This window comes from Labrus bergylta, chromosome 7 (genome assembly GCF_963930695.1).
Source record: "Labrus bergylta chromosome 7, fLabBer1.1, whole genome shotgun sequence".
Classification (NCBI taxonomy): domain Eukaryota; kingdom Metazoa; phylum Chordata; class Actinopteri; order Labriformes; family Labridae; genus Labrus; species Labrus bergylta.
The window spans coordinates 6,786,563-6,804,919 of record NC_089201.1 but is presented as its reverse complement, the minus strand read 5'-3'; the positions used below and the strand labels follow the sequence as shown (position 1 = coordinate 6,804,919).

Sequence of the window (18,357 nt, the reverse complement as noted above, 5' to 3'; positions counted from 1 at the left end):
ATCTTACTGTTAAATGGTGCCACATTTGTAAGGAACATGCATTGTGAGATAAGCAGCAGAGCTGAGTATGTGAGTTGCCCCCATAAAAGACTTGCCAAATATTTTCTTCCCTTAATAAAGTGTGAGATTTTGACTGTCATTATTTTTATTATTTTTTGTTCTTGATTAAAAAGATTATATCATTTAATCTCAAGGTTGTCTCGTTCAGCCCTGGCTGAAGACTACAGCATTGTAGTGTAATTGCAGCTCTGAAGAGACTTGTGATGATACCTGATTGAAAGACGTATTCGTTAGCGCAGTGGCACAAGATATACATTCCATTATGGTCAGTGAGATAAGCATAAATTGAATTTGCTGTCTTTTGGACATGGTTACATCGGCTTCACCACCAACACAAGGTGAATCGTCTAACACAATACATCCAAGGATGTTGTGTTTAATGTAGAATCAAAAGTCAGGGGGTACTTTCACTTCCAAGCTGTATCACCTGTTAAACATTGATAGCAAATGGTCCTGGCACTGTGTCAGTGTCGTTATTCAAAGCTTTTTCTATAAAATGCTTCAATTTGCCTTAATCTCCCTGTTTTTCTTCTTTATATGCACAGAAACTCTGTCACTGCAACAGATTAATGACAACCTTGACTCTCCCAGACATAAATCACCAGTGAATAGAAGTAGCGAAGCCAGCTCTGCCATTCAACGTGAAACTCTTCTAATCTTCTGACAAGTTGAACCTTTTTTCTCCAACTTAACATAGCCTACTGAGCACTGAATGAAAAAAACAAACAAACATGGTTTGGTCTAAAGCATCAGCCATCAGTACTTAAATTCTTCTCTTTTTGTTAAACCCTTTTTATTGTAAGCAGAGGACATTTACTTTGTATTACTTAGTACATCCTTTGTGCTAAATAGCTACTGAAAAAAAATGTTGAATACCACCTATGCCAGTTCAAAAGTGACAGTCAGGAATTTGAGTCACTCAACTTAGCATCCCAGCATCTTTACAGAAGTGCACATGCAGGAGTTTTGCCCTGTGGCAGAAGCTCGGTAGGAAACAGGGGAGTAGATAAAGTTGTCTGTGAAGTCTTTCCATTCTCCATCACACCTGTTTATCTGAACCTATCTCTTTCACCTCGAGCAATCCCTTCTCTGAATACCTGAACTGTTCAAATGTTCCTTTATTCATCCAATTCTTGCTTTGTCACTCAATATGCTATCGTTCTTTACTTCCCCTTTGACTCTGCCTCTGCAAGAGGGACAAATGCCTCTCATCAAAGATTTCTGCCCTGCAACATGTTGTCTGTCATCTTTCTGACAGCGTACCTACAGAAGGATACCTCATTAGTTCATTAAAACTGAATTCTTAGTGTCCATGATTCACCTCTGCTTTTCTCTTTTATGTTGTGCTGTTTATTAGGGAAGAGAGCATTTTTCATTTTCTCTATGAACATGACATTTTGCAATGAGTAAAAGGTCTTTGGGGATTATTTCAGCTGTTCTCACCTTTTCTCTTCGCCTTTGAAGTGTCAGTCACAGCAGATTGACAGCTAAACGAAAGCACTGTGTCTCTTCCAGTCCACACCAACACATCAAGACCTGAATACCAAGGTAGCCTGGGCACAAGGCTACACGGGAAGAGGTGTAGTGGTGACTATTCTGGACGATGGCATCGAGAAAGACCATCCTGACCTCATCGACAATTATGTAAGTCAAAAAAAAAAAAAGTAAAAGAAGCCCTTTCATTCAGGTCCACAAAATCTTCAAAGAATATTGGCAACTAAGTTAAGCCAGTGCTTGAAGAGAGAGTTAATATAACATAACGTGTGTGTAAACTGTTTCTCATGTCTCTCTCAGGACCCTGAGGCCAGCTACGATGTTAATGATGGAGATGCAGACCCCCAACCGCGATACACGCAGCGCAATGAGAACAGGTAATTAATTGGCACTGTGCCTCAGATATATGTATGTGTGTGTGTGTGTGTGTGTGTGTGTGTGTGTGTGTGTGTGTGTGTGTGTGTGTGTGTGTGTGTGTGTGTGTGTGTGTGTGTGTGTGTGTGTGTGTGTGTGTGTGTGTATATATATTAAACCTTGTTCACTCTTGTGTTTTGATTCTGAAAGAGCCTCATGTAAATGGAAACCTCACATAAAATGATACTGGTGAGAAAGCCCCAATTATAAAACGGCTATTGCTGCTAGTGTTGACACAATTGCAACACAAACCAACTGTCCAAAGTTTAAAAGCACTGGTGCAGGTATTTTCCAAAGACGATTACTCTTCTTTCTTTTTTTCTCTTGTATTAGTAAACAAGTCGTGCTTATGTAGCTGCTTTTCAAGGTCCAGTCTGTGCAGCTCCACAGCCACTATAGCACCTATTTGTTGTGAACACAATACTTGTTTACTTGCCCTCAGAGGTTCCTGCTCTTCCCTTCCAGTGTTTGTTGATCGCATTAAACGTGGTCACCCAGATTTAATGATGGAACACTAAAGCTCTTGCGAGGGACCAATCCTACCCCACCCCTACCCATTCCTCCATACACCATGGTCCTCTGCATTAGTCCAGTCCTGCTGGAGCAGATGAGAAGCTTCGTCTTGCTTCTGAAAGACACTGCAGGATTTGTCACAAATCTCTCTTTTTTTCTACAGCTGCTTGCTGTTTGTTGTTCTTTGTTTGGCTTTCAAATCAAAGCATCCGCTTCCAGTTAGTAAGAGGAAGCAAGCTAAATAAGTCGAACACATTTTCATGAGATCGTAGGAAGTATTATGTGAGAACTGGAGCATTTCTGCACAGTTGTTAAGCTGCATTTGTTGTATAGATAGCTTTACATTTCCTGTCATCATCTTAATGCCATCTTTTAATCTGCAGTGTTTACTTATCTTTAAAGAGGTTAGCATCAGCAGGTTTCTGAGCAGCAGCCTTGTTCCTCGTCCTTGCCGAAAGCTCGAGCAGCCATGCGGAGCGACCCCGGCTCCTCCTGCCAGTGTAATGTAGATCCCACTCTGTCCTGCTGATGGAACAAAGCACTACTGGAGGGGATTACTCCCAGCCTCTGGTTTACTTCTACTCCCCAGCCGAAGCAGGCTTTTACCTTGGAAAGCCACACTCACTCACTCACACAAACATACAGTACAGACACACATGTAACAGAACGACTGAGTGCACAAATTTGCACTCTCACACTTTTCTACTCATGTCAGTGGAATTGGCAAAGCAATTACCTGGGACTGGATCAATTTTTTGGCATGCAATGAAAAGCAAGTGTGTGTCCACACAGCCTGGTGCTGCGCTGTTTGAATTGACCTGTGGAAAAATGATATCCAATGAGTTATGTAAATCATCACAGAGTAATACATGCTGACAGCGAGTAATGCACACAACCCCCTCACAATAAGATTATATGAATATATTCATAGGACAACAAAAAGCAATGGGAGTCGGAGGCGGGCGTTTTCCATCGCCGTGAAGGCCAGTTCATTTGTACAGATGACACGCAAGGCTGATTTTTGAATTCTCAGCTCTTGAATTTTCCAGATGATCTGTACTCTCCAGTTGACAGCTTCAGGAAGATTTTGTTGAAGGGTGGTGCAGTCTGGCGAAACACGTAATCCATTTGTGCATCATCATGACATGTTTGACCTTGGTTTCCTGTTTTTTTCATCTGATTGTTTCGGTGTATTGTGGATGCAGAGGGCAGGCTCAGAGCACGAATGATTTCATCTCCCGTCCACAGCCTGACAGTGGAGCAGAACAGTATGAAATATTACTGAAGAAAACTCAAATAGTGACAAGAGGGCAGTGCCATAACATTATAGGATACTGATCTTTATAATAAATGTGACATTCCTCCAAATATATTTATACAGAAGAGCAAATTCTTATGATGTTTATATTCAAAATCAAACTGTATTGGATCTGATTCTTTGGGGATTTAAATACAATACAAACTTGTAACACAATGGAATACATTATACATTACATTTTATAAGTCAAATATTTCTGAATGAATCACCTCAGATTTAAATGTAATGAGTCCATTATTCAGGTATAGTTGTAAGCATACTATGTCAGATCTACATACTGCTGTGCAAATGTTGAGTTGATTTAGTTTAATTAAGATCATTGGTGTGGTGATTGCTTTTCTTTTCTTTAAGTTTTCTATAATAACCACGGCCTTACTTCTCTGTAGAGAGCTATTAGCAAAGGCACTTTTCACAGGGGTCCATTAATAGAGATCCACAGGCCTCCACGTTAACGTTGGATAGTGACAGCCTTTATTAGAAATGATCAGGAGTGTGTGCTGCACAGGACTGTAACCTTCAGCCCAAACCAACCCATTAACACCTGAATACCAGAGTGACTCAAACTCAAGGGTTTGGAACCTGAAGGAGGAGACGTGGTGGCTTTTTTTGATGTGGTGGCGCTGCTTCCCTCGTCCTACCGAATTGCTTTGCCCTTGGTGGCACTTGGCTGTTTGTTTCTCTGACCATAAAAGTGCTTCTTCAGCAGAAATAGACGGGAGAAGAAAAATGTAATAAGCCTGCCTCTGAGGCTGCAGAAGAGTCCAGGGTTTCATTTCATTCTGGAGAGCTTATTACATCATCATCAGGCATGAACCCCTTGTGAAAGAGTTAGGTGAAGCCCTGAAATGATGAAGAAGTTGAACACTTTGATTTGGATACATTTTATTCAATGTGTCATAAATGATCCATTGCTTTTCATTTTCTACTAAACATGTCTTCTCTCAGTCTTGATAAAGTTTCTTGCTATTGTCTTCTTGCATGTAAATAATAATATCTTAGTTAAGTATGTATCATTATCAATCACACGATCATTTATATTTCCATGGTACATAACGTTCCATTCTGTTGGTTTTGCATATCCCATTTTCATTGTATTTTATTATAGTATACATTTTCCCAAAGAGCAAATGGTTTGCCTCACTACTAACATAACCGCCAACATTAGATTTAGATTTTTCCTGCATCACTCTCTCAATGTCCTTAAATCTGTCGTGGTGTTGTACCACACATGTTGATTATTCTGTTGTTATTTCACTATTAACTTCCCTCTCCCACTTATCCTTAAGGTGCATACTGTAGTCGAGGAAGCTATACATTCTCTTGAAGTGTGGTAGAGCACTGAGATTGTTTTCAAACTTTTCCCAGTGTAAGTCTGTAAGCCTTTTTAGTTTTGGATTTCTTTAACTAAATAATCCCTCAACTGCTGATATCGAGAAAATGGTTCATACTCTAGTCCGGATCTCTCCTTCAGCCCCACAAAAACATTTTATTTTTCCATTCTTAGTTATTGTGCACGTTGCTGTGATCCACTCTGTCTCCCAATTTCTGAAGTTCTGGTCACTCAAACTCATCATAGGCAACAAATCTCAACAGTAACAGTTATGTACATGTATATGTTTCATTATATTGAATCAAATATTCAGTTTGTATGAACGGGTCTGTTGAATCTTGCCGTACCTTCACTTTAATATTTTTCTAACATGGCTGCTACTGTCATCTCAGTATCTTTCCACTTTGCATTATTGTCTTTGTCACACCGCTTGATTACTGCTCTGAGTTCTGCTGTAGATATTTGAGTTTTCCATACCAACCTTGTATTAGTCCATTTGTAAATGTATAATGCTCAAAAATGTTTTGGGTGTAACCACTCCATGTAGAGATCATCTTATCCCAGAGTTTTTATTTCATTTATATATTTGTTTATTTATTTATTTATATTCATTACTTCTTTTTTTATCATTTTTTTTTTAGGAATGGTAAGTTGGAAATACAGCAGTCTAGGGGAAATATTCATCTGTATTATTACAATTCTTGACCTTAGATCTAAATACAAGGCTGCCTATTTTTGTGTTTTTTTTCTATGTTTTAGTTAAAAAAGTTACAGATAAATGTAAATGCAAGGTAGTGGTGATTTGATGTACCTCAATAAAATAAAATGAATAAAACATAAAGAAATAAGTTACAATAGCAAAGAATTCTGTGAACTACACATAATAAAGCCCTTCATCCCCTGTAGCCTACATCAATATACGACGGGAAACTGACTCTGGAAGTGGAATGTTTCTTATTGTCAACACATTTCAACTGTTTGACGTTGGAGTATTTTTTATACTTCGCTTAAATTAATGAAATCTCTTTTCAAATTTGAGTTTGTTTGCAACACTAGAAAAATGAAAACGATCAAGGAGGGGTTAGAAGGGGCCAAACTCTGCCAGACAAGAGGCCTCTGAGGCCTGAAACGCTGCCTAATTAAATATGTAAATTCAAAAGACAACGCCTGTCCTGGGCTTTGCAAATCCACAGCCCAGCTGTACATGCACAGCATGTATATCTTAGTTTGTATGGAGGTAATAAACCTGAGCCATCAAGGGTGTGATATGGGACAAGTTGGACTGAAGGAGAGCACACATCAAAGAGGACAGCTTCCTCCTGCGCCGTCTGCTTCAGCGCCTCTGTTACCGTGTTTGACACAGCAGGTCTCACCTTTGATGCCTTGACTTTGTGGATGAAACATTTCAGTGGAATAGACAATTCTCCAACTCCCACATTCTTGCTGTCACTCCAAGTATGATCTTTGCAAGAAAATTAGTCACTTTTCTCATCAGTGGTTGAAGAAGAGCTTTTGAAACAGACCGATTGTAGCCAGTGCAGCACTTTGTGTGGTTAAGGAATCACATCCTGAGGTTGAAAATAAAACCACCCAACAAGTAAACTCTGAAGTACAAAGTGAACATACTTTAGAAAATGGAAACTTCTGTGCGCCCTTTTAAAAGACTTCATTCATCATTCTTAGGCCAAAGCCTGACAGTTTGAAAAAAAGCCTGTTAAAGATGCCTGTGTGCAATGTGAGCAGAGAACGAACAACAAGAAAACAAGAGAGGAGTGAAGAACCTGCAGACAAACACATCTCTCTATTTACTCTGGCCATCGTATGCTGCAGATAACTTCCTCCTGTTTATACAAAGTTTATCAATTATTGTTTACAAAGCTGCCACTCTTTGTCAGGCCTGAATAATGTGATTCGGCTTCCCCTCCTCTTGTTTATTCTGCTGGGGATGGCTTGTTTATATTCTACACAGCCTGGCACCCTTTTCAGAGGTGATGTTGGCAGAGACCTCACTCTTCTATCCTGATTCCTCTGGCTCGTTGCCTGGTTTCCTCTGAATAATTTTTACAAGAGAAAATGATTGAAAGCTGCAGTTTTCCAAACAATTCCAAGAGGCAATCCCACGGTTATTGGAGTTGACCAAACCCCATTCTGTAATTAACTGATAACTGTTAGCTGATTAGTATTATTGGGGCGGCTGTGGCTCAGTTGGTAGAGTCGTTGTCTCTCAACGGGAAGGTCGAGGGTACGATACTCAGCTACTGCAACTTCCGATATGTCCTTGGGCAAAACACTTAACCCCGAATTAGTTACTTCTGATGGTCTCAGTTTATTATCCTCCCCTGTTGATAGTAAACTGTTGAAAAGGAAGTTAAGGCTGGTGTGTAAAGATATTCCAGGTGGTGTTGAGTCTTTTTTTGATTTTACATGACTTAAAAATGTTTTGTCATTTGACTAGTGTTGTAGTGCTCGAGATTGGTGTTGGTCTTAAGATCGGTCAAGTTAAGTTCTCGGTCTCGTCTCCAAATCGCAAGCATTTTAACTCGGTCTTGTATCAGTCTCGGACTGAGCGGACTCCAGATTTTAAATCAAGACCACCACTGATTCTTTCTCAAGTCATTACTGTGATTAGGAGAAGAAAAAAACGCCCCTTTCTAAAACTAAGAATAACTTACAACTGCAATGTTTATGGTCTTGGTCTTGTCACGGTCTCCTCCTGCCTTGGTCTTGGTTTAGACTCGGTCTAAATCCCAAAATGTCTTGGTCTTGTCTCGGTCTCTGAGCACTCTGGTCTCTGGTATGTCTTGGTCAGTGCAGTCTTGTCTACAACACTTTGTTTGACAGGCTTTTTTCTTGTTTGTTTTCAGTAACTCATTCTGATTCACTGTGGATCTTTGTTTTCATTTTATCACTTTTTTCACATACCTTATCATTGAGTAATGGTCCTTTCCTTTCAAACACAATGGCCCTACTAAAAAAGTTTATTTCATCTCCTGCCATGGTGCTCCATATAGCACAGCGATAATAGATTTTATTCAGGGAGAAGCACAGCTGTTACTGTTCTGCCTCAGAGTATAAAAGGCACTTAGATTTATGTCCCTCCTTTTGTTAAAGTTATTTTTTTCCCCTCAATGTCCAAAGGATATAAATTGCATATAGGTATCAGTGTCATGAGTTATTACTTTTATGTTGTATGTTTCCTCACACTGAGATCTGAAAGATGATCTTCTTCACCAGGCTGTAGACAGCACTGTTGTGTTCAGCTACACAATGGCGAGACATCCACTTCACACTCCAGTGTAACCATTTGAACAGACCTGCCTGCGGCCACAGTCGAGCTGAGCCGAGTAGAAAATAGCCTAATCCTTTTGGCAGCCGGAGTGCGTAGACCCCATTCAGACCCTCTAAAAACAGATATCAACCAACAAAGCAATGCCAACACACGGATCCAAAAGTTAAACCGAGCAAGGGGTTAGACATCAGTCACACGTGGTGCTGCATATATAAACACACAAGCTCCCGACAAAACAACCCAAACACTTAATGAAAGTTTATGTGTGTTCACAGTCATATATCAATTGTTTACTCAATGCCTCAGTGGTTGATTACACATCGCAGTTTTATTTAGCGTATGTGAAGGTTTGCCATGTCGGCATAGAGTTATAATGTGCTTCTCCTTCATATCCATGAATAGTAACACCCACTGTTTACTCATCACAAAGAGGAAGACTCAGCCGGTTCAAATATCAGTGTGTGTCGGTGGCTGAGGAGGAGCTTTATATAGTTGTTGTTTTTTATGTCCCTGATTTAGTGTTATAGGCTGAAGATGTGAACAAAGAAAGACCCAAAAAATAGATGTTAACCTTAAGAACTGTGTCACAGAAATGGCTGTGAAGCGACTTCAAAAGCGTCACACTGCTAGAATCTGTACGACCTGAGGTAATAGATGATGTAAATGATTGAACAGATAAAAGCAAAAAAGGCCCAGGTTCAAGTCCAGCCTGTGGCTCCTTTCCCACATGTCATTCCCTGCTCTCTCTCTCTGATTTCCAACTCTATCCACTGTCCTATCTCTTCATTAAAGGCACAAAAAGACCAAAACAAAGTAAAATAAATGAAGAAATTAAAATGATGTTGTTCCATCACATTTTGCTTTAAAAGACACAAAACATCTGGATCAAAAATGATTCTGAACGTAGACACACACACAAAATATTTCTCTATACCACACAAGTTATTTGAACTAAGTGTTTTTATTTGATTTTACAAGTTCAACAAGACATTTACATGCATAAAAATTACAGATTTAGAAAACCTATAACCCCTTTCATAGGATCAAGGAATCGGAAGAGTATAAATGAATGAGGCGGTTAAGTTGCATTGTGGGAAATGGGGGGATTTTTTTTAAATTTAGGTCAAAATTAGGGGTTAAAACTTGATTTTACTGGGGCACCAGTGGCTTAGTGGTTAGCTCACAAGCCCCATGTACAGAGGCAGCTCGGGTTCAAATCTGACCTGTGGCTCCTTTCTCGCATGACATTTAAAACTCACTCTCTCTCTCTCTCTCTCTCTCTTTCTCTCGCTCTCTCTCCCTGATTTCCAACTTTATCCACTGTCCTGTCATTAAAGCATTAAAAGCCCCAAAATAAATCTTAGAAAAACTACAACTTGATTACATTTTTGTTTTTGTCTTTAATCTGTGTCCCTAAACCTAATGGAACTTAGACCCCTTTCAAGTTTCAGATTGCGGATCTGCAAATAGATGTGGATTTAGAGCATGAGAATAGAGACAAATAGAGACATGAAAAACACTCGGGTATAAATCTGCTGTCCGTCACAGTGAATGAAAGACAGGACACGACTCAATCAGAAGGTCGGCGCCTTGATCTAAGCTCCTGCAGGCGACACAGCAAAGTTCAAATATAGGGCTCGATATATGTGTCACCTACAATAAGACGTTTCTGTTTTGAAGGACATCTGAGTATCTTTATGTTGGATGTCTCTACATACTGAACTGTTTGTTGACTCTGTACGGTCTGTGGTTACATTGCATCGTGTTCAGGAAGATGGTGCTGGGCATGGTATCTACATTCTCAGGTAAATGTCAGAGCGATGACTTGACCAAATATGGTGCCTTGTGCAGAGGAGCAGAGATAAAAGCATAACCTCATTCTGTTCCTTCACTCCTTCAGATTAGATAAGAGAGGTCACTTTGTCTGTGAAAACAGAATGTCTTCAGATTAGCGGCCTTCATCTAAACTTTGTTTAAGCTTTGTTACTTCTTTTCTGGGAAAAAGCCTGTAGTTTTGACTATCCTCCGTCTCACATACTGAACATTTATTTACTGTGTTTGTGGGTTTTTTTAAAAATGTTTTGTTGTTGTCCCACGTCTCTGGTATAAAGTAATCAAACACTTCTGTCCAACCTCCAACTGTTGACATCTCGAAAATCAATTTAGGATTAATGTAGAATGGAGGCATTCAGTAAAGTGTCTTGGAAATCATTGAATTTCACGGATATTTGACAGATAAAATTGTGGCTTCATCTGAAATCCCTTTGTCTGCTCTGGCACATCTGAGCCTCCCTGGAAATATTAAGCTGTCTGGCTGTGTTAGCTGAATTCAATCCAGGCCAATCACTCATTTGCACACACACACACACACACATGAGCGTGCACATGCAGATGGTACTCAGCATTATCTTGGTGTGTGTGTGTGTGTGTGTGTGTGTGTGTGTGTGTGTGTGTGTGTGTGGGGCCTGTCTTTAAATGTCTTCCTAAGCCTCTGGCTGTGTACTCTGCCCGGCCTGGCTGAGTTGCTGCCTGGCATCACATCTGTGGCCACAGCTTCTTGGTCTGAGGTTATGTGCTGTTTGGAGCACAAAATCCTGTTTTATATGCTGGAGATGAGTTATTACATGTTAATGCAGATAACTGCACCCAAATGGTGACACCCCCCCCCACCCCCCCCCCCCCAAACACACCATAATAGCTACAAAATAATGGGAGTGATTGTTAAAGCTGAAGCTTTGACTACAGCTAAATCCAAGAGTTGGCAATCAGATCAGGATAAAAAGAAAACAATTTGTTTTCCACAGCAGCTTTTTTTTCCCCCCAAAGGCAATGCTGTAAGGCGAGCTGTTTCTTTGTGATTTCCTTATTGACAGGTCATGCTTGATGCTGCTATTTGCAGTGCAATTCAACTGCACATTTCTGCACAGAGCAAGCATGTTATATTGTGTGCTGAGCCATCTGGCCGGCCGTAGTGCTGACTGAATTTGTGTGTGTGTGTGTGTGTGTGTGTGTGTGTGTGTGTGTGTGTGTGTGTGTGTGTGTGTGTGTGTGTGTGTGTGTGTGTGTGTGTGTGTGTGTGTGTGTGTGTGTGTGTGTGTGTGTGTGTGTGTGTGTGTGTGTGTGTGTGTGTGTGTGTGTGTGTGTGTGTGTGTGTGTGTGTGTGTGTGTGTGTGTGTGTGTGTGTGTGTGTTTGGCCAGTGTTGATGGCTGCAATGCATTCAGGCTGTTGTATGAAAGGGGTGGTGTAAGAATATGTTCCCATTAGAAATCAGTATTTTGTTTGCTCTGTATTACTCAAATAGCTCAATTGTGAAATAAAAACAAACAAGTGCAAATTTAAAGTTGTGGTTATTATTGTTCAGATTCATTACGGAGAAAAATAGCTCAGTAAATAAGTGTGCATTTATGACAAGCTGCTACATTAAATTAGAGATTAAGCACTAATGTCTTCAAATTCAGTTCTCATCTACTTGTATTTCTATGTAACGCAGGTACAGGGGAATAAATACCATGCTGTTGGTGAAACTGTGCCAGCTCTGTCCTGAGTACTGATGCCCAGATTTTCTCCCTGGCATCTTGCAGTAAAATCTTCTCACTGGTATTTTTCTCTTGTAAGGTATAATTCTTAAACACGGTCAGTCTCAGAACGGCTATTGCTCTCATAGCTTTTTTTTTTTTTGTTCTATCTTAAAATGACTGACAGTCACAATTCGGCACCCACGCTGTAGTGTTTCAACACATAATAACATGACTGATTTGTATGGACGAGCCTGTATAGCAAAGCCAGTCGGAGACTGTCAGGCACACAGTGGTGAGCTCGAAATGTAATGAGTGGGCCGGCCTGTTCCTCTTTCGTGCTGTGAATAAACCCCACTAAAAGCTGGCCTCAACACTTAACATGCAGACAGGGATGTCCTGCCGAACAGACATCAACTTATCTGGAATATGAATAACTGAGACTGTGGACTGTGCCTCCAGCCCTTTCAACCGTTTCATGTTTCATTAATGATTAGATCAATTGTATGATGGATTGTAATCATTCCTCATTAGGTGATTATGATGGTTGAAGCTGCCTTTCTTACAAAAACGGCTTGTGCTACATAAAAGTTGGAAAAATTGTCTCACCACATAATCAGTCCTGATTTAACCCCAGAGTACAAAAATTGTTCATAAGGGAGCCGTAAAGTGTCCCTCAACTGCTGCCATTTATAAGTCACTTAGCTGTAAAGCAATGTGGTTTAACCTCTCGATAGCAATCATCAGATTTTAATTGCCTTCGTGATGTATTGCTCCGTGCCATATGTTGTGCCAAGGTCCTTGGATAAGGGCATATCTGTCAGTGAGAAATAAGCCCTGTCAGGCATGATGATTATTTGTTAAGGAATCACTTTAATGCTTGTAGTTATTGACAGCTCACGTCATGTGATAAACTATTTCTAAGGAGGCAGGATTCCACTGCACATTAGAGTTTTTTTTTTTTTTTGTTCCTTTTAGCTCTTTGACGTCCTGAACTCTGAGCTCGTTAAAAAGGAGAAGACTTTAGGAATAAAGCAGCAGTGATCCTCTGCTCAAATGTTTTTACAGTGAACTAAACTGAGAATTAGCAGGTGGCTAATATATCACAGAGCTCCACAGAGTCTTAATCAGGATCCCAGCTGGAGACGTCGCTGTGCTCTGACCCTGTGAAAACGACTTTGTCCTCTGCCTTTTAGTCGGGGGGGGGGAGGTTGGGAGATCAGAGAGGAAGTCATTTTTTTTGGCTCTTTTCAAACAGTGCTGTCCGTGTAATTAGCTTTGTTCAGATAACGTTAACGCAGCACGACCCAGACTGGGGCATGAAACTGTACACCTCCTAATCAGGTACTATAATCAGGAGACGATCTTAATGACCCGTGTTAAATGCCAAACACTCTTTGGGATCCATCTATTCACCGTCTGATCACAGCGCTCTATCCCCAGGAGTCAAGGAAACACATTGAACCCATTTCATTAACTATTAGCTCCTCGCCTGAAAAGATGCAGAGCAGTAAAGGTTTCATTTGAGACTTTTCTTTGCATTTAAAAGATCTAACCGGAGGTTAAAACAGCAGGTTCTTAGGGGGCTCGGAGTGTGTTTGTTTGTGAAGTGTTTGACATCTCGATATCACGCTGTAGGGAGCCTCTCTGATCTCTGAAACACAAGACTGGTTGAATATATTAATAAGCAACTGAGTGAATAATGTATGTACATCAAAAACATCAAGGTTAGGTCGATTTACTTAAGGCTGTGGCTTCAGTCTTGTGTATTTTTCTCCTTGGGTTCTTTTTGAGTGGAACAGCCTTTATCCTGCCGCCCTGTAGACTTTATGACGGAAGTTTAAAAAGCAAAAGGAAGAAGAGAACAAAGAAGTTGTTTTAATACAAACTCACAACATTCACTGTTGCACTCACGTGTACAAAATATATTAAACTCTGCAGATGTTGTTTGATTATTAAAGACCTGATGAGTCAGAATCAGAAGCATTTCACATTCTTGGAATAAGCCTCTGTGTTTCTCGCCCGTGAGCAAATTGACAAGAAAAAGAGTTAAACTGTATAGACCTTCTTTTGAAACCTGACTTATTTCTCTGTTCTATACAATATTTGTGAAATCTCTAAACCTACTTCTTAGCCATGACTGTGTGGTTGAGTTTGATCAGATTTGATGGACATCACTGGAAACAGAAGCAAATAACCTGTCATCAGATTTTTGATATAAATGTTGAGAACTGATTTTTTTTTTCTTGTGTCAGGAGGGCTTTAATGCCTCACATGGTTATTTGACCTTCTTATTGTACACCCTCTCTTGTTGTAACACTGGCCTCTCCACGTCGCTTCTAATTACACATCATGACCCGCTTGAATTGCACTCTTATGCTTTTATACATTTTGAATTCTAAATCTATTCCAGCCAATGACCTTTTAATTCAGAGGCCACATCACACCTTATTGTAACTTTGCAAACTCTCATCATCTGCAGCTTTTCAAAGTGCCACTGGGTCTGCTTGAATGCTCCTATTTTGCCTGTGGTGTATTTTTAGCATCACTTCAGCTACTGTATTGTTTAAAAGCTCGGCGCAGTCAAGGGAGCTGCCTCTTTTACTGCCAGTATTTAGTAGAGCTGCTGTGATGCCTCCCTCCCTCGTTTTATGTGTAAATAGCCTCATTTTTTGATCTCCTATTCATGCTACATCTCCTTTGTGAATCTTTTCCTCTCCTCAGACATGGAACTCGATGTGCAGGAGAAGTGGCAGCTGCAGCCAACAACGGTGTCTGCGGTGTAGGTGTGGCCTTTAACGCTAGAATTGGAGGTGAGTCAAGTGTACCTGTGGGGTTTTCAACCTGGAGCCATTTTTATTGTCATTCATTGAAATGAGTTTTTCTGTTATTTTAATTGGAGATGAAAGGCACATCAAATTCAGATGTAATCTGGAATCTCCCTTTAGTCTGGGATCTGAATCGGAATCATACATAAAGGTTTGTTTTCACATTTTATTAAAGACCTAGCACAGGTTTTATAGCTGATATCCATTATGGTTGATTTTTTTAAACTATTGACTCTCTTTTGCCGGCTGATATATATTTTTGCCGGCAGAGATAGGATAGAACTAGCACTCAGCTGTCCTTGATCTATTGCAAGAGAGTTGAAAAGCTTTTGATTACTTTTCCTCCATAAAGTAGATCATTGTTTCTTCGAGTCTGCCAGCGTCACATCTCTTACATAATAGTACCAGTATCAAAGCTCTTATAACAGAGAATGAGATCATACAAACATTAAGGCTTCAGAATTAAGTTTGTGACAAGGTGAATTTGACTCTTTTTTATTTTTTTTATTCTAACAACCTCTGGAGCTTCGCCTGAACCTTGAGTCTTTCCTCTGCCAGACACATAAAAGCAAGCTCGATTTTCTAAGAGTTTGTTTGAGTCCTTTGTGGAAATGGATCAACCTGAGTTTAGAAGCATACTGAAGCCAAAAAAACTTCACTTCCACTGCACTTGTCTTTTACCATGGTAAATAGTTTTCTTACAAAATACAGTCCAAACAAGACCCCGAGAGCACACTCATGTTTAAACAGAAGTAAAGCTGTTATCGTGCAGATGCAATAATGCTTGCTGTAATCACAAATTAAATCGGAAAGGTTTTCTTTCTTTATCGTGGGTTGAAAAAGTCTTTGCGGTTGATAAAGTTTTCCAGCGGGGCTTTTAGATTTCCTTGTCACCAGACAATCTGTCAATGACACGCTGGCAGCCAGCAGGACTCAGCAGAGCTCTGAGCAGCAGAGCTCACAGATGTTTCTCATAACTCTCCTTCTTTGTCTTCATTACTATTCATCTCCCGACAGAGCAACACTTTGGCCCCTGCTCTCATAAATAACTCTGCTGTGAATCTGTTCACGTCATTTGGGGTCGCTTGTTTATAAACAGTTGTGATTTACTCCCCAATTCGATTGTTTGTGTGTGTGTATGTGTGTGTGTGTGTGTGTGTGTCTGTCTGTGTGTGTGTGTGTGTGTGTGTGTGTGTGTGTGTGTGTGTGTGTGTGTGTGAGCTCACTAAGACAACTAAATGTGTGTACCCTGACTGAGCAATGATCTGTGATTAGAGTTAAAAACCTGTAATTGACCCTACTTGGCTCAGTCTGTGTGTGTCCCCCCCCCCTACTGTATTTGTGTGTACTACACACAGACACACATACACACACACACACACACACACACACACACACACACACACACACATACACACACACACACACACACACACACACACACACACACACACACACACACAGATAGCATTGCTACCTGCTATTTCTGACTCACTAGCTGCAGGGAACTCACTCTGCAGTTTCTTAGTAAGTAACCGTGAAGCAGCAGGAAGTTGATGAGTATTGTTACAACACTTAATATCATCACGACTCGATGCAGCCGTGGCATAATGATCACCAAACAAACAGTGTGCATTGTGTTGCATGTTAAGCCCAGTACATTTGTTTATTAATTTTTTTTAAAGCTGCTCAGTATTCAAACTTGTGTCACACCGAGTCTTGACGCCAACAGAGTAATTACAGTTTTGGCTTCTTCCCCACTGGCATGTGTTTGTGCCTGCAGGGCCAGACAGGTTGTCTCGAATGGATTATTGAAGTCTTAATGTGGACGTCGGCAGTGATGCTGATGCCTCCAGGAGGTCCGGGGGTCCGGGGGTCCTCTCCCAGTAATGGACCTTAGTTGAGGGTGGTTTCATTTCACGGCTCTCTAAAGCCATTAATGTTCAGAGGACTGATCTGAGGCTGCTCACTTCAAAGGCTCAGACAGCGTTGCGCTCAGGTATGATCAGATGAAAGGTGACATTTGGTGATAACCCGTGGACACAGCAGTCTGTGGCAGGCTTTGTAAACTCTGTCGGCGGGAGTGTGCATGTGTGGCTCTCTCTTATCTGCAGTCTACTTGTTCTTTCTGTGTCTTCGCAGGGGTCAGTAAGGGCCTTTCTCAGTTTAACAACCAGCTGAGTTTTTTGTTTATGTGACGGTGGAAACATGTAGTATCTGTCGGAGCAGCTTTTGTGGGTGACGCTTTGAAGGCTAAGTCATTAAAATCTAGAACTCTGTGAAGTCTTTCTTTTTTTCACGTTCTCTGGTTTGTTATGTGTTTGTTTGTTTTTTTGTGGCAGAAGATAAAATGGAAATTTGCAGTCTGAGCGATTATTATGACAAGGTTTCTGTTCTTGTCATCTCACACAGCTTTTTTTTTCCCCCTCAGGTTTGATACCTCTCCACCTATCTCTGAGGCTTAAATTCATCTGCTCAGTATCTCTTCACCATCTGTCATTCTGTCACTTTCTCCACACCTTTTCATCTCTTTAGTTTGGTAAACCTCATTTGCACTGCCTTGCGTGTTCTTGTCACAGGAGTTCGGATGTTGGATGGGGAGGTGACGGACGTGGTGGAGGCCCACTCTCTCAGCCTCAACTCTCAGCACATCCACATCTATAGTGCCAGCTGGGGCCCAGAGGACGACGGCAAGTCACTGGACGGTCCTGCCAAGCTGGCCAAAGAGGCTTTCCTCCAGGGAATCACCAAGGTCAGTCAGAGCTGATCACTAATAACGTCGAGCATCACTATCAAACTCACATCAGCTCTATTACAGTTAGACAAAGGTTCGTATCAGGGTGACATGTCGGTTATTACTGTACGATTATGGATAACATAATCATATCTGTCTTGTAAGTATGACTTTAAAGCCAGCCGAGGGTTATCTTAGCTTTGCATTAAAACTGTCAGCAGGGTGAAACAGCTGGTCTCCTTCCATCTCAAAACCAAAAATATCCCCAAATAGCTCCTCCAAATCTCACTAATGTTAGTTATTACAAAAATGTACATTAAAAACAAAAACATGCCATTTTACGTGTATCATGAGCGCAGCTTTTTCTTTTCATTGTAGCATCAGCGTCTGCCTCTCCTTCTAGCAATGTCTCCCATCAGTTGATGATGATTGTAGCTAAGGTAGCATTGAATAGAGGTTAAAAATTGCATAAATTGAATGGTTGGAGTGAAGGATTAAACGGGACTCAGTTTAAAGTCTGGGGAAACCAAAAATGATAGTGAAGCGAGACTTTTAACGCTACACCAGGACATGTAAACGACCTGTCATTTCCAATGAGAGCATGGCAGCTGATCCCAGACGAAACATTTTACATCTGAGTTGATGTAAAGGGGAAAAAAAAATGACAGGTTATTACTGAGCTTCACACCAAATGCAATTTTGACACCTTTAGACGGAGCTTGTCAGCGTTTCCCCCTGTGATTCTTGGTTCTATGCTAAGCTAAGCTAACAAACTGCTGGCTTCAGCTTCAAGTTAAAAAAAAATACTGAGATGAGTTGAGTGCTCATCTTCTCATTCAACTCTATACAGGGAAGGGAATG

General features: G+C 40.7%; 1 protein-coding gene across 1 annotated transcript in view; it reads left to right on the top strand.

The window, feature by feature from the left end:
• The window catches only part of furinb (furin (paired basic amino acid cleaving enzyme) b), a 92,880-nt gene that overhangs the window by 60,403 nt on the left and 14,120 nt on the right, over positions 1 to 18,357 (top strand). Inside the window, exons 5-8 of the mRNA XM_020641933.3 lie at positions 1,576 to 1,704; positions 1,855 to 1,931; positions 14,659 to 14,747; positions 17,342 to 17,514. Of these exons, the coding sequence (XP_020497589.1) occupies positions 1,576 to 1,704; positions 1,855 to 1,931; positions 14,659 to 14,747; positions 17,342 to 17,514 (468 nt within the window). The remainder of the gene's footprint in view (positions 1 to 1,575; positions 1,705 to 1,854; positions 1,932 to 14,658; positions 14,748 to 17,341; positions 17,515 to 18,357) is intronic.